Source organism: Heteronotia binoei, chromosome 19 (assembly GCF_032191835.1).
Source record: "Heteronotia binoei isolate CCM8104 ecotype False Entrance Well chromosome 19, APGP_CSIRO_Hbin_v1, whole genome shotgun sequence".
Classification (NCBI taxonomy): Eukaryota; Metazoa; Chordata; class Lepidosauria; order Squamata; family Gekkonidae; genus Heteronotia; species Heteronotia binoei.
Genome location: NC_083241.1, coordinates 713255 through 727710, shown reverse-complemented (window position 1 = coordinate 727710; position 14456 = coordinate 713255). Strand labels below are relative to the sequence as shown.

At 53.3% G+C, this 14456-nt stretch overlaps 1 protein-coding gene and 1 non-coding gene across 2 annotated transcripts in view; one reads left to right on the top strand and one right to left on the bottom strand.

Moving 5' to 3' along the window:
• Window positions 1-14456, bottom strand: part of RASGRF1 (Ras protein specific guanine nucleotide releasing factor 1) — a 48397-nt gene that overhangs the window by 22936 nt on the left and 11005 nt on the right. Inside the window, exons 2-11 of the mRNA XM_060260206.1 lie at window positions 13995-14101; window positions 9722-9869; window positions 8911-9003; window positions 7078-7331; window positions 6026-6105; window positions 4860-5053; window positions 4511-4620; window positions 3936-4054; window positions 3606-3766; window positions 1192-1258 (exon numbers count right to left, since the gene is read on the bottom strand). Coding sequence (XP_060116189.1) covers window positions 1192-1258; window positions 3606-3766; window positions 3936-4054; window positions 4511-4620; window positions 4860-5053; window positions 6026-6105; window positions 7078-7331; window positions 8911-9003; window positions 9722-9869; window positions 13995-14101 — 1333 coding nt within the window. The remainder of the gene's footprint in view (window positions 1-1191; window positions 1259-3605; window positions 3767-3935; window positions 4055-4510; window positions 4621-4859; window positions 5054-6025; window positions 6106-7077; window positions 7332-8910; window positions 9004-9721; window positions 9870-13994; window positions 14102-14456) is intronic.
• Window positions 2374-2442, top strand: TRNAA-UGC (transfer RNA alanine (anticodon UGC)). Its single transcript has one exon. It is a non-coding gene; the product is annotated as a tRNA-Ala (tRNA).

Below are 14456 nucleotides of genomic sequence, written 5' to 3'. Positions count from 1 at the left end.
AGATGTTTGGAAAAGATGTAGAAGAAGAAGAGAAGAAGTTTGAAGATGAAAAAAGAAGAGTTGTTTTTATACCCCACTTTTCACTACCCAAAGGAGTCTCAGAGCAGCTTCCCTTCCTCTCCCCGCAACTGACACCCTGTGAGGCAGGTGGGGCTGAGAGAGTTCTGAGAGAACTGTGGTTGGCCCAAGGTTACCCAGCTGGCTGCATGTGGAGGAAAACCAAAGCTGGTTCTCAGGATTACAGTTTGCTCTTAACCGCTACACCAAACTGGCTCCACCCATCCCCAGGATCTCAGTTAATTACTCCTAGCAGCCCACAATTAGAGGGAAACATTTATACAACTATTTCCAATTTTGACATATTTATTTGCTTCATTGTTTTTCCCTTGGGATTAAATCCAAACAAATGGTGACCATAAAAACTTAGCTTGTTAGCTTCCTGTTTGCATCTGTTAAAACATCTTCATTCTCTTGTGTGCTAATCTGCTGCTGAGCCTCTGCTTATCGGCCTGGCCTGGTGACTTCCATTGCAGTGTGTCTGAAGGGCTATGCCCGCACACGGAAGCTCATGCCTTGAATAAAACTTCACCCAAATGACAGATTCAGCAGAAGAGCTGGATTCGAGCCCAGCATCACCCTAGAGAGCAACCACATTTTCATGGCCGCAGCTTTCAAGAGTCAAAACTCCCATCGTCAGAAGGGGTGAAGTGAGCTTGGATTCCTGAAACGCATCCTCCCGAACTCTTGCTGGTCTCTAAGGGGCTGCTGGGCTTGAAGGCAGCAAAAGCTCCGCAACTCCAGTGCTTTCCGCTTTGTCCTTGCTCAGAGACCACCAGGGGCCCACCCCCTGGAATGTGCACAACACCAGCGTCAGGAGCACCAGCCTAGATCCAGTGAGTGGGGTGGGCCAGGATATCCCTTGCCAGAAGCGTGGGCTTGTGGCAGCAGTTGCTGGCTATCCTTTGCAAGCGTTTGTAGACTTGGGAGGAAATCAGGAGTCCAGGATGCTGCTGCCAGCACCAGCAGATAAAAGTATTTGGGGGAGGGGGCTTGGGGAGAAAAAGGTGGAGGTCCAGCAGGGGTGGGTGGGCCCAGTGTGAGGGGTGGGCCGAGCATGAGAGGAGCACGCTGCACGTGAGTGGCGGGGTGTGTGTGTGGTGCGTAGATCGCCAAGTGCTGTTTGGTACATACTCTCCTCCTCCGCGCTCTCCGTGTCTTCCACCAGAGTGCAGTCTATTAGGGAGATCACACCACCATTCTGAAAGGAAAAGAAGGGCTCAAGAGGTGGAAGCTATGGATTTTGCCCTAGGCCACTGGCCCCGCCTTCCCACCCCACAGAGCTAGGATGGCCGCCCTCCTTCAGAACCTGCTCTTCGGGGCAGCGTTCAGTGTGACGCAGGCCTTGTTTGCAAATAAATAGATTGCATGATATGGACCGAGCCTCAAATTAAATGCCAGGGCATCCAGCCTGCTGCTCGTCTCTTTGGTTGTTTTCCAATGATGACATTTGCAGTGTTCTCGGCCAGCTGTGATTTGCTTTAGCAACCCCGAATGGGAGACTTTGAAGGGGAGCCAGAACCTCTGCAGAGCTTCCTCTGGTTCATCCCCCAAATGCAGAGACCTTGACAGGCAACTCACAAAAGATGCTGCAGCATTGTTGCTCTTGAGGTCTGACCAAGGACAATGCAAGAACACACATGGCATTTTGACAAACTAGGCCGGAAATCATTGCATGGCAAAAATGCAAAGCGGCACTGTTCTCAAGCTGCCTTTTCGCAAGTAGGTTTCAAAGAGCAGAGCAATCCCGGGTTCAAGAGTGGAACATTCTGCCTCTGGGGGTGGAGGGGAGAGCCGGTTTGGTGTCGTGGTGAAGCGTGCAGACTCTTCTCTGGGAGAACCGGGTTCGATTCCCCCCTCCTCCTCCACATGCAGCTGCTGGAGCGACCTTGGGTCAGCCACAAGTTCTTTCAGAGCTGTTCTGCTCAAGAGCCGTTCTCGAAGAGCTCTCTCAGCCCCACATACCTCACAGGGTGCCTGTTGTGGGGAGGGGAAGGGAAAGGAGATTGTAAGCTGCTCTGAGACGCCTTCGGGTAGTGAAGGGTGGGGTATAAATCCAATCTCTTCTTCTTCTTTGCTGGAGATCTTTAAGGCAGAGGCTGGAAGGTCAGCTGGTGACTCTGCTCACTACACATTCCTGCCTCATGCATGGGTCAGTTTAGATAACCCCCAAGGTCTCTTCTAATGCTAGGATTCTCCCCTGGTTCAGCACAAGGTGTGTGCACTCAGCCTTCCACTGCCACACGGGAATCCATGGATTTAAAATGAGACACGCATAAATGTCCTGATGGTGATGATAGATTGCTAGGGGAAAGGGCTGTGGCTCAGTGGAAGAGCCTCTGCTTTGCATGCAGAAGGTCCCAGGTTCAATTCCTGCCATCTCCAATTAAGAATAAGACAGAAGGTGATGGGAAAGACTTCTGCCTGAGACCCTGGAGAGCTGCTGCCAGTCTGAGTAGACCAGGCTGACTTTGATGGACCCCGGGGGGGGTCTGTTTGCGTATAAGATGAAGACAAAGAGTAGGATTTCATACCCTGCCTTTCTCTTCCCAAAGGAGTCTCAGCGCAGCTTCCAATCTCCTTTCCCTTCCTCCCCCCACAACAGACAACCTGTGAGGCTGAGAGCTCTTGAGAGAATCAGGACTGACCCAAGGTTGCATGTGAAGCAGGAGTGGGAATCAAACCCACCTCCCCAGATTAGAGCCCTCTGCTCTTAACCACAGCTGTGTTCAGGGGTGTGCCCTGCTGCACTTGCATGGCCAATGGCATCGCAGGCTACACATTTTGGAAGAGTCCCCCTTCTGGCCCAGGGTGGGCCACACGTCCTGATGGGCTTGCTGTGCCTCCCACTTTCCCTCCCCCCCTCACCTGTCATAGAATCATAGAGTTGGAAGGGACCTGAAGGGTCATCTAGCCCAACCCCCTGCACAATGCAGGAAACTCACAAACCCCTCCCCCTAAATTCACAGGATCTTCATCGCTGTCAGATGGCCATTTAGCCTCTGTTTAAAAACCTCCAAGGAAGGAGAGCCCACCACCTCCCAAGGAGGAAGCCTGTTAGAATCATAGAAGAGTTGGAAGGGACCTCCAGGGTCCTCTAGTCCAACCCCCTGCACAGTGCAGGAAACTCACAAACACTTCCCCCTAAATTCACAGGATCCTCATTGCTGTCAGATGGCCATTTAGCCTCTGTTGAAAAACCTCCAAGGAAGGAGAGCCCACCACCTCCCGAGGAGGAAGCCTGTTCCACTGAGGAACCACTCTAAACTCACAGACACCTCCTCCTAAATTCACAGGATCCTCATTGCTGTCAGATGGCCATCCAGCCTCTGTTGAAAAACCTCCAAGGAAGGAGAGCCCACCACCTCCCAAGCCTGTTCCACTGAGGAACCGCTCTCACAGTGAGGAAGTTCTTCCTAATGTTGAGCCGGAAACTCTCTTGATTTCATTTCAGCCCATTGGTTCTGGTCCTGCCTTCCGGGGCCACAGAAACCAATTCCACCCCCTCCTCTCTAGGACAGCCCTTGAAGATGGGGATGCTCTCCTACCTTTGTCAAGTGCAGCTTCCCCCCGGAGCCTCTGGTGCAGATGATCAGGTGTTTGGAGAAGAGGAAGCACTGCCGCTCGCCCTCCTTCCGCAGGGAGAGGGAGCCCAGGCGTCCCCGCGGGATCTTCCCCTTCTCGGACATGGGCACTTGGATGAGGGAGCCTGCAGGAGGACAAAGGCCGGGCTTGGCTGGGCTCCCCGCTGGGCCCTGTTCTTCTTCAGGCCCCCCCAGGACATGAGCAAGGCACAGCGGGGAGGGGGGGCGGGGAGACGTGAGCCTCTCCCAGGCTGCCCCGCAAGGATTCTGAGCACCTTCTCTGGGGGTGGCTACCTTGTCTTACAAACGTCTGGCTGGTGTCCAAGAGGATTTCGCACCCTTCAATGATCATCCGCTCAATCGCCAAGTTCTTCCGTATGTTTTCCGTCTCGCTGACTTCGTCGTGCATGATCCTAGAGAGTAAAAGTGTCCCTTAGCAGAAGGCCATCTGACGAGGTGGGCACACTCTGCCCGGGCCATGGGGCAGCCTCCAACAGCAGAGGGCCCGAGACTGGGGACAGTGCTGGAGGGCCTGCGTTCCTGGAGCAAAGCTGCGCTGGGCTGTCTCCAGCACTGAGCCAGGGTAACTCCGGCACTGCCATACTCATGGGGGGGGGGGGCAGGGAAAGGCCCAGGATGGGGTGGCCTCCAAGCCCGGCCTGGGCCCTGGCTGTGGTGCAATCAGATGCCTGGTTGCCTCTGCCAGCTCCCTTGTCCCAGCCCTGCTCCTGCACCGTTGCAAGCTGCTTCACAGGCCGTTGCCTGACCAAGGACATAGGGGTGTGTGTGTAATTCACTGCCAATGGAAGGGGGCTCTGCAAATCTGCACGCACACACATTTTAAAGCAGGAGAAGCCGCCTCTTCCCACCTGGAGAGTTCTTCCAGCTTGGACTTGGCGTAATCCAGGCTGTTCCTCTCCACATGCTCATGGGGCGTGTGGGCCAAGAGCTCGTGCAGCGTCAAGATGTACCTGGGAATCTGGAGCCAAGAGAAGAGGGCGTCAGCAGAACCCACTCCGGAGGCAGGAATAGCCCTTCTTCTTCCTTCCTTCCTTCCTTCCTTCCTTCCTTCCTTCCTTCCTTCCTTCCTTCCTTCCTTCCTTCCTTCCTTCCTTCCTTCCTTCCTTCCTTCCTTCCGCCTGAGCGCTCACAGGATGGGAAAGCGTCTTGGCCCCCTCCCTGGCTCTCAGTGGCACATGCCCCCTCCCTCCCACTCACCTGGAACATGGGGTATGTCAAGAAGGTCTCCAGCGTCCTTTCCTCGCAGTCCGGCTTGGCCTCGTAGTGCTTCAGCAGCTTGTCGAAATCCCGGTTCTGCTTGCAGTGGGCGAGAATCTGTAGGCTGTACTGGTGGTTCCGGACGAACTCCTGGTAGATGTTGAGCATCGGCAGCAGGATGTCAAAGAGGTCGGCTGCAAGGAGAGGGAGGGGGGGGGGTTGGAAGAAGCTCCTGCCTGAGTGCTGCAAGTGGAGGGGGAGACGCCCCAGGGGAGGGGTCATCTCTCATGCAAGACCAGTTGGCCACCACTCAGCCAACCATCCTGTCTAACGTGGTGGGAGAGAGGAATCCAAGAAAGCGACAGCAAGAGCTGCCACTGAGCTGGGGAGAGGGAGGGGCAAGGGCTGCCTGTGTCCCTTGGGGGAGGGTGACTTCAGCCCCCTCCTCCTTCGTTGGGCCCTCCAGAGCAGCAGCTGCATCTGGCCTCCATCCCAAGACTCTAGAGTTGCTCAGGCTACTGGAGAAATGGGGTGGCCAAGCTGTGGCTCGAGGGCCACACGTGGCTCCTTCAGACGTATTGTGTGGCTCTAAAAGCCTCCCCTGCCCCGTCGGCCAGCTTGGAGAAAGTAGATCACGTCTCCAAGCCAAGCCAACTGACAGCTTGCTGAATGCATTTAAAGTTAAAGGAGCCTTTTAAGGCAGATGCTGAGCTGATATAATTTAGTCCACCTTCCGATGATGTCAGGGGTGTGTGGCATATGCAAAGGAGAAGTGCTAATGAGCTCCGGCACCTCTTTTTCTACAAAACGGCACTTGCTTAGAACACAGCCTGGCCAGGAGGGCACAGAGAGGATGCTTCCGGCACCAACAGCCAAGGGTGGGAGTGAACTCTGTGGCAGCTTCTCTCCAGCCAGGGGCTCCCAGCAGCGACACCCCCCACCACAACCCCTCCAGCTGAGGCCACCAGAACCAATTCCCAGGGAGGGGTGCCCTGCTCAGCCTCAACCATTGCCCCTCCCCTCCCCCCCCAACAGCCCCCCTCCTCAGCTACCCCAGCTGCAAGGACGCCCCCCATCGCCCCAGGTGGGCACACTGCTCCTGCTAGCATCCAGCTATTCGAATGGGGCTGCTTTGGGGGATCCGGATCCTTCCTTCTGGCACTTACCCAGCACCAAGGTGGGCCAGCTCGAGATCCGCGCTTTCAAGCCCTGGTAAAAGATCTGGTGCAGGAACATGATGGTTTCACTGCAAAGGGAACAACAACAAAAGGTAAGTGAAACTGGACTCAGCAAACTGAAGGGCTGCCACGGCTAAGCACTTCTTTGCGTAGAGGTTTGGCCCCGGGGAAAATCTGATATCCATTGTTCAATTGTTTCAAGGTGCCCCCCCCCCACCCCGGACTCAAACAGCTGCTTCAGACCAAGACAGCTACGCCTCCCTTGCAATCTACCTTCAAAAAAAGAATGTTTGCCTTTTAACTATGTGCTTTTGAAAACGGGAGGCCGTGGCAGAAACGTGGGCCTAAGGGACAGCTTTTTTCGGGGGGGAGCCCTGTAACGTGACCCAACAGGGCTTCGCTGCTGAAGGGTGAATCTTTTGCCTCGTTTATGCTGGGCCTGAGCATTTCCCTTCCCTTCCCCACGGCTTAGGCTATGGCCAGAGATGGCTGCTGGCTCAGAAGTTTCATCCATGGTCATACCTCTCTCTGGTTTCAGTACCCGAACATGCATACAGAAGACAGCATTTCTCATTAGCTCTTTCCTTGCACATCCCAGAGGAGAAGCATAAGACTGGCTAGGAATGTGACCCTCCCATGCACCAGAGCTGGGGTTGAGCTCAGGTTGTGAGCAGAGAGCTTAGACTGCAGTACTGCACCTTTACCCCTCCCCAGTCCCACCCCACCCCCCAATCCCAAGGTATTTCCCCATGCAGCCCTGGCAGCTGTAAGAAATGGGCTAGCCAGGTTCCTTCTTCTGTCCTCTCTGCAGCTAGCTGGGCTCTCTCCTCTAGGAGCTGCTTTTCCCAGGAGCTGGGTCCAGAACGGGCAGGGTCGCCAGGTCTGGGTGAGGAAACCCCTGAAGATTTGGGGGGAGGAGCCTGAGGCGAGGGCGGGGTTGGGGGAGGAGGGGCCACCCCGTCTGCCTGATCTCTCTTGTCATTCCAGGAGATCTCCAGCCGACCACCCCCTGGAGGCCCAAAGAACTGGCTCCCCCTCACCTGTTGAGAAAGATGCTGCTGACGTCGTCGTGGGTGATGGGGGGCTTCTTGGAGCTGGCCGCCATCCGGAGGGGGCGCAGGAAGTTGTTGACTAGGATGTGGAGCTGCTGCACATACTCAGCCTCGGCCTCCAGCATGCTGAAGACCACCTGGTTCCTCTTGCGCATGCTGTCTGCGTGCGGGGAGCGGATGTAGTCCTGGATGATGCTCTTCCACTTCCTCCGGCACAGCCAGCCCCGCAGGAAGCTCTGCACCTGGGGGCCCAGGAGGAGGGGGAGGCTCAGAGCAGGCAGCAGTGGGGGAGAGACCTCCCCCCCCTCCCTCCCCCCACTTGTGTGGCTGGCAAGGGCAGCCTCTGAGGGCACCCACTTACAGTCCTTTGCCCAGAGGCATGGACTCTGCTTCATCTTTTAACACCTACTTCAAAAATTAAATAGACGAAGAAGAAAAAGACCATAGATTTATACCCCACTCTTCTCTCTGAATCAGAGCGGCTTACAATCTCCTTTATCTTCCTCCCCCACAACAGACACCCTGTGAGGCGGGTGGGGCTGAGAGAGCTCTTACAGCAGCTGCCCTTTCAAGGACAACTCCTGCAAGAGCTATGGCTGACCCAAGGCCATTCCAGCAGCTGCAAGTGGAGGAGTGGGGAATCAAACCTGATTCTCCTAGATAAGAGTCCGTGCACTTAACCGCTAGGCCAAACTGACTCCTACAGAGGAAAATAAAGAATATGGCTCAGTCCTTTTTTTAAAAAGGTTACTGTTACTGTGCCACTGCCACTAAAATTAAATATCTGTCCTGTTGTGGCCTGGCTGGGAGTCTCTGGCCATCTTGTCACAGAATCAGAGCCAGCGTGACACCGTCTCATCTAGACGAGGGGCAGGATCGAGGCAGCCTCAGGGATCTGCAGGCTGCCGTGGACCTTGGGCCCAATCCATCACACACCCTCTGCCTCGCCTGCCTCATGGCAGCAAGAAGCCAGAAGTGCCTTAAAGACCCACAACACTTGCGGCAGGGGGAGGAGCTTTTGGGAGCCCCTCCTCCCCGGCCCCAAATTGTGCCAGTCTTGAAGGTGCTGCTGGACTCTCTCTGGCTCTTGTCTCCTGCTCCAGACAGACTGGCTTCTCGTCTTGATCTTCCTCGCAGGGTTGTGTGTGGGGGGGGCGGGGTTAAAATAGAGAAGGGGGAGACTGTTGTGAGCCTCCCCACTGAGGAGAAAGGTTGGGCATAAATTAAGGAAATGGGGAAATAAAGAGGAACCTCATCATTGGCCCTCACTATGCACCTATTAAAAGACATTTGGAGGGCACACATTTAAGCAGAATTTGACACAGTGCTTCCAGGTTTTGAAGTGTTTCCCAAATAATGTCTAAGTAATTCTTGTGACTGCTCAACAACCCGGTTAGGTGGGCCCTCCAGTCAATTTGTGACTGAGCTTCGTTTTAAGCAATGAACTCTGCAATCATGCAGGATCATAAAGTGGCACAATGCACACACACACCACTTCTCAGTCTTGTGTTTGCTGAAACTGGCCACGCATGCACTATGGCACAGGAAATTGCCTATTCAAAAATGAAGAAGCCAGTGGGGAAGAAGCCACCGTTCAGTCAGCAACTGCCAGACTGGAGTGGGTCACAGGCTGGAGAGGTGCCGAGTCATGGCCAGGGGCCACGGGAGAAAAGATTCTCCTTCCCAGAGAGAGCAGCCAGGGGCTTCGCTGGGGGGTTTGAGGGCAGACCTGAGGGGCTTCCTCTGTGCCCCGGTGACATTCGAAGGCCCCGTTCAGCAGACACTGGCTTCCTTCAAGGCCTCCAAAATGCCACAGCTTACCTTCTTGATCTTCTTGATGTCGCTGTCATCGTCGCTGGGGACATTCGTCTGGTTGGACTGGATGCGCTCGTTCTCTTTCAGCAAAGCAGCAATCTTGGAACAGACAGAAAACAAACAGGTAGAGAAGAGGGACTCGACCCTCAGGGCCAGATGCAGCAGAAGGCAAAGATGGAGCCCCTTTGCACGCCCTGCCCCTTGCTGGGGCCAGGAGAGCAGGTCTGTCGTTGAACACAGAAGCGAATGAAACCTTCTCTGCACAAGCAATGGGGGTTGCCAGTGTGTCCGTGGCAAGTTCCACAGTCAAGACTGTGCCTTCAACCCCAAGGTGTGGATGCCCCTTCAGACCATTCATAGATCTGACTTGCTTCCCTCCGTGCCAGGTGAGAGAGCTGCCAACAGCTGTAGAAGCAGAACCTTCCAGTCTCTCACTCTCACCTGCCCTCCTCCGGGCGGGTATTACAGCACTTGAGATACTGATTTCTCATGTCTGCTTGTCTGCCAAGGACTGTAATACTGAGCACCAAATGCTCTTGATTCATATCAGGCACAATAGCTGTATGTTCCGCTGTGAGATTCTGAGTGATGCAAAGTCATGTGTGGATACATTTCCCCTCATCTGATCAGCTGCTCCATCTGCCATCTTTTTGCTCTTCTCGGTGTGCGTGTGGCAAAACATGCCGCCTTTGTGGGCAGGATCAGCTGAGCAGGAGGTGGATCCTGGGAGGGCCGAGAGGGGCCCCATAGATGAAGCAGCCTGCCCTGTGGCAGCTCATTGGCCCTTTGGGGGGGGGGGGGGGCTGAGCTCCGTTACCTCTGATTTCAGGCGCTCCGTCTCTATTTCCCCATCTTCGATTTGTTGCCGGAGTTGCTTGGCAACTGTTTTCTCCGTTTCCACAATCTGAAGTAAATGGAGGTACTTCTGCGTTAACGCTTCATGCTCTGTGGCAAGAGTCCTATAACTGTTTTACAAACACAACAATTAAAACGGGGCCTCCTCTCCCCACTTGTCCTGCCTGCCTGGGGGGCAAGGGGGTACCTGCTGCAACATGTGCACTGAGCCAGGCCACACCCCTTCCAGGGGGAGAGCCCTATTGATCTGTTGCTGCAGGGGAAAAGTGGGCCGCAGCAGCCCGTTTAAGACAGAGAGGTCTCTTCAAGTAGAAACAAACAGAAAAACAGAGTGGGGAATTGTGACCAGAGGCGTTAAGAGGCTTTGTGGGGAGTATTTTATGCAAACTCAGCAGAAGTTCCCTGTACTAATCTGACAAACTGTTAATATGTGCTCCATTTCAAAGAGTTGGAAGGGTCCTCCAGGGTCATCTAGTCCAACCTCCTGCCTGCACAATGCAGGAGATTCACAGATACCTCCCCCCCACACATACATCCCCAGAAGATGGCGGCAAAATACCTCTCCAGGCTCCCTTGCCCAACTGGCCTGGAGAAAAATTGCTGCCTGACCCCAAAGTGGCAATCAGCATTCCCCTGGGCATGTAAGAAAAGGCCACAAGGACTAAGCCTTGCTGCAGCCCTTCCTGCCCTCCTTCCCATTATCTGTAAATTCACAGGATCCTCATTGCTGTCAGGTGGCCACCTAGTCTCTGTTTCAAAACCTCCAAGCAAGGAGAGCCCACCACCTCCCGAGGAGGAAGCTTGTTCCACTGAGGAACCACTCTAATCGTCAGGAGGTTCTTCCTAATGTTGAGTCGGAAACTCTTTTGATTTAATTTCAACCCGTTGGTTCTGGTCCGATTTTCTGGGGTAACAGAAAACAATTCCACATCATCCTCTAGATGACAGCCCTTCAAGTACTTGAAGATGGTGGTCCTATCACCTCTCAGTTGTCTCCTCTCCAGGTTAATCATTCCCAGCTCCTTCAACCTTTCCTCATAGGACTTGGTTTCCAGGCTCCTCAGCATCTTTGTTGTCCTCCTCTGGACACGTCTAGCTTGTCTATATCCTTCTTAAACTGTGGTGCCCAAAACTGAACACAAGACTCCAGGTGAGGTCTAACCAGAGCAGAATAAAGTGATGCCATCACTTCATATAATCTCAGCGCTATACTTCTGTTGATACAGCCCAAAATTGGATTTGCCTTTTTAGCCACCGCATCACACTGCTGACTCATGTTCAGCGTGCAGTCCACTAAGACCCCTACTGTCAATACAAGTCTCCCCATCCTATAATGATGCATTGGATTTTTCTTACTGAAATGCAGAACTCTACATGTATCCCCATTAAAATTAATTTTATTTGTTTTAGCCCAGTTTTCCAGTCTGTCAAGATCATCCTGTATCCTACCTCTGTCTGCTACTGTAGTTGCAACCCCTTCCAATTTAATATCATCTACAAATCCAATAAGCGTTCCCTCTATTCCTTAATCCAAATCATTTATAAAGATGTTGAACAAAACATGTCCCAGGACAGATCCTTGAGGCACTCCACTTGTCACTCCTCTCCAAGAGGATGAGGAACCATTCACAAGCACTCTTTGGGTGTGATCTGTCAACCAGTTACAGATCCACCAACAGTAACAGGATCCAAACCACATTTTACCAACTTGTCAACAAGAATAGTATATGGAACCTTATCAAGATAAACTATGTCTACAGCAATCCCTGATCAAGCAAAGGGAAAAAAAAGAGAGCAAGTTAATCTGACACAACTTTCCCTTGAGAAACCCTTGCTGGCTCTTAGTGAGCACAGCCATCCTTTCTAAATGTTCCAAGACTTTTTGATTATTTGTTCTAAATTTTTTCCAGGTACGTGTGTCAAACTGGTGGCTTGGTAGTTACCTGGATCCTCCTTTTCCCCCTTCTTGAAGATGGGGCAACTTTTGCCCACCTCAAATTTCCTGATTTCTCTGAGTGGGGAAAAGTCCCAGGGCTTCCCTGTGTTTGTTGCATAAACCTGCAGCCTTTTTGTCCCTTTTATTCAGTTTTGCGCACACGAAAACTCATACTATGAATAAAACTTTGCTAGTCTTCAAGGATCATTTTGTAGAAAAATAGGTGGTGGAGCTCATCCAGGGATTGTTATGCAGCTGCACCTACTATTCAATGGACAAGGAAGTGGAACTCGGAGAAGGAGGAGGAGGAACTCTCAGAAAGGTTCAGGAGCTGTGCTCCTGTGAGCTCCCGCTGAATCTTAAAGAGGCCTAACTGGGCTCAAACTTTGTTCTACTGCAGCTTCAGACCAACATGGCTGCCCCCTCAACTGAGCTCAGAGTCAACTAAAGGAGAGGAGCTGTCGCTGAGCCCCCCCGCACTCCACACCTGGGCAAGATTTCCCCACCAGAGTCCAGGGAGAGTCGGGGCCTGCTGGGGGCAGAGGCCTTTCCAAGGCTTTGGCTGAGGAGGCAGCTTCATCTGTTCCGTCAGTCCGGCTGCAATTTATCTTGATAGTTCTGCTACCAATCAAATTTCCCTTCTCTATCTGAATTTTAAGCACAGTGGAGGGCTTTTCAGTTCCTGTCTGTATTATCCACATAGGCTAGACATGTCCTCAGTGCACCGTCACCCAGCAAATGGGATGGTTTTCATTCAAGCCTCCAAGCTCCAGCCCCCAGTTAACATCCAGAAGCAGAGCAGCCCCCATTCTGTATCTACAGAGACTGTCCAGCTGCCCCACTCTTCACCTTGAGCACCTGCCAAATGCCACCTATCCCATGCAACAGGAGCCAGAACTGACCCAGACACAATTAATCCTTGAGTGCCCATCTGTGACGCGTGGACAAGGCCATCCTAAGGACACTTTCCTGAGAACAAATCCCCACTACATGGACCGGAGCGCCTTCACCAGGATGGCCCAACCTGGCCTGCTCATGACAGATCTGGGAAGCCGAGCAGGGGGGAGCCTGGAGAGTCCTTGGATGGGAGAGCACCCCAAGAAAGAAGAAGACTGCCGTTTTATACCCCACCCTTCTCTTCATTAGAGTCTCAGAGTGGCTCACGCTCTCCTTTATCTCCCCCCCCCCACAACAGACACCCTGTGGGGTGAGTGAGGTTGAGAGGACTCTCACAGCAGCTGCCCTATCAAGGACAACTCTTGCAAGAGCTATGGCTGACCCAAGGCCATCCCAGCAGGTGCAAGTGGAGGAGTGGGGAATCAAACCCGGTTCTCCCAGATAAGTCTGCACACTTAACCACTACACCAAACTGGCTCTCTGAAGTTCAGAGGCAGGCCAAAGAACATAGAACATAAGGGAAGCCCTGTTGGATCAGGCCAATGGCCCCTCCAGTCCAACACTGTCACACAGTGGCCAAAAAACCCCAGGCGCCATCAGGAGGTCCATCAGTGGGGCCAGGACGCTAGAGCTAGAAGCCCTCTCACTGTTCCCATGGCAAACCACCCCTGAAAGTCTCTTGCCCTGAAAACTCCATGAGGCAGCTATCACTTGATGGCCCTTTCCACTACCTGGCCCCAGGGAGATTCTTTATAGACCTGCTTCCTGCAGGGGTGCGGGGGAATCACACTTCTCAATCCACAGAAGAAGCAGCAACTGCCGGTTCTGTTACATCCCTTCCAGGGCCAGTATGCTGAACTGGGCACTAAGCAGCCCGGCTCGGTGTTTGCCAACCACTGGCATGCATCAAAGCTGACTTTTGGCTCGGAAGATGCACTTTTAATATGCCCCACATTCCAGTGTTTGCCCAAGAGCCCAAACCGCCAGGTGAATGAGTGGAAGGGGGGGAGGGGAGGGAAACACCTTCTTTCCATTTCCTTCCTGATAAAAGAGCATTTTCAGGGAAAGGAACAGAAGGATGAAAGGAAAAGAAAGGAGATCAAATAATGAAGTTAAAACACAGCTGTCAAGGAGGAGAGTTTTCCTCTTGAGCTGCATCTGCTGCCAGTCAAACTCCCCTGCTCACCCCACCCCTGCCTCCCAGGAAGAATCTGCTGCTGCCTAGCAAACCCCGCCCCCTCCGGAGGGCTTCAAGGCCCTCTTCTACCTGGGCCTCCACCTGCCTGTGCCAAAGCCAGTTCCAGAAGGCCAAGAGGTGGCTCCCTTCCGACTCCGCCCTCCCCTCCCACCTCTTCGCTCACAGGGGGGAGCAGAAGGGAAAGGCCTTGCTGGAAAGAGGTACCTGGCGTGGCTGATGGCGGCCACCCACTCGTCGCAGTCCTTGGAGTCCTCTGTCCTCAGCTCCAGGGATTTCTGGTTCTCGTGGTTGAAGTTAACAGTGAAGTAGTGCTGCAACAAACAGGGAGGAAAACCATCTTGGAAATCTGCCCTCTGACTGCTGAGACTCGGGGCATGGCCACAATTTATAGAAGAAGAAGAAGAGGAGGAGGAGGAAGAAGAAGAAAAAGAAGAGGAAGGAGAAGAAGACGACAATGATGATGACACTGGATTTATATCCTACCCTTCACTCTGAATCTCAGAGTCTCAGAGCAGCTTACAATCTCCTTTACCTTCCTCCCCCACAACAAACACTCTGTGAGGTAGGTGGGACTGAGAGAGCTCTCACAGCAGCTGCCCTTTCAAGGACAACCTCTGCCAGAGCTATGGCTGACCCAAGGCCATGTCAGCAGGTGCAAGTGGAGGA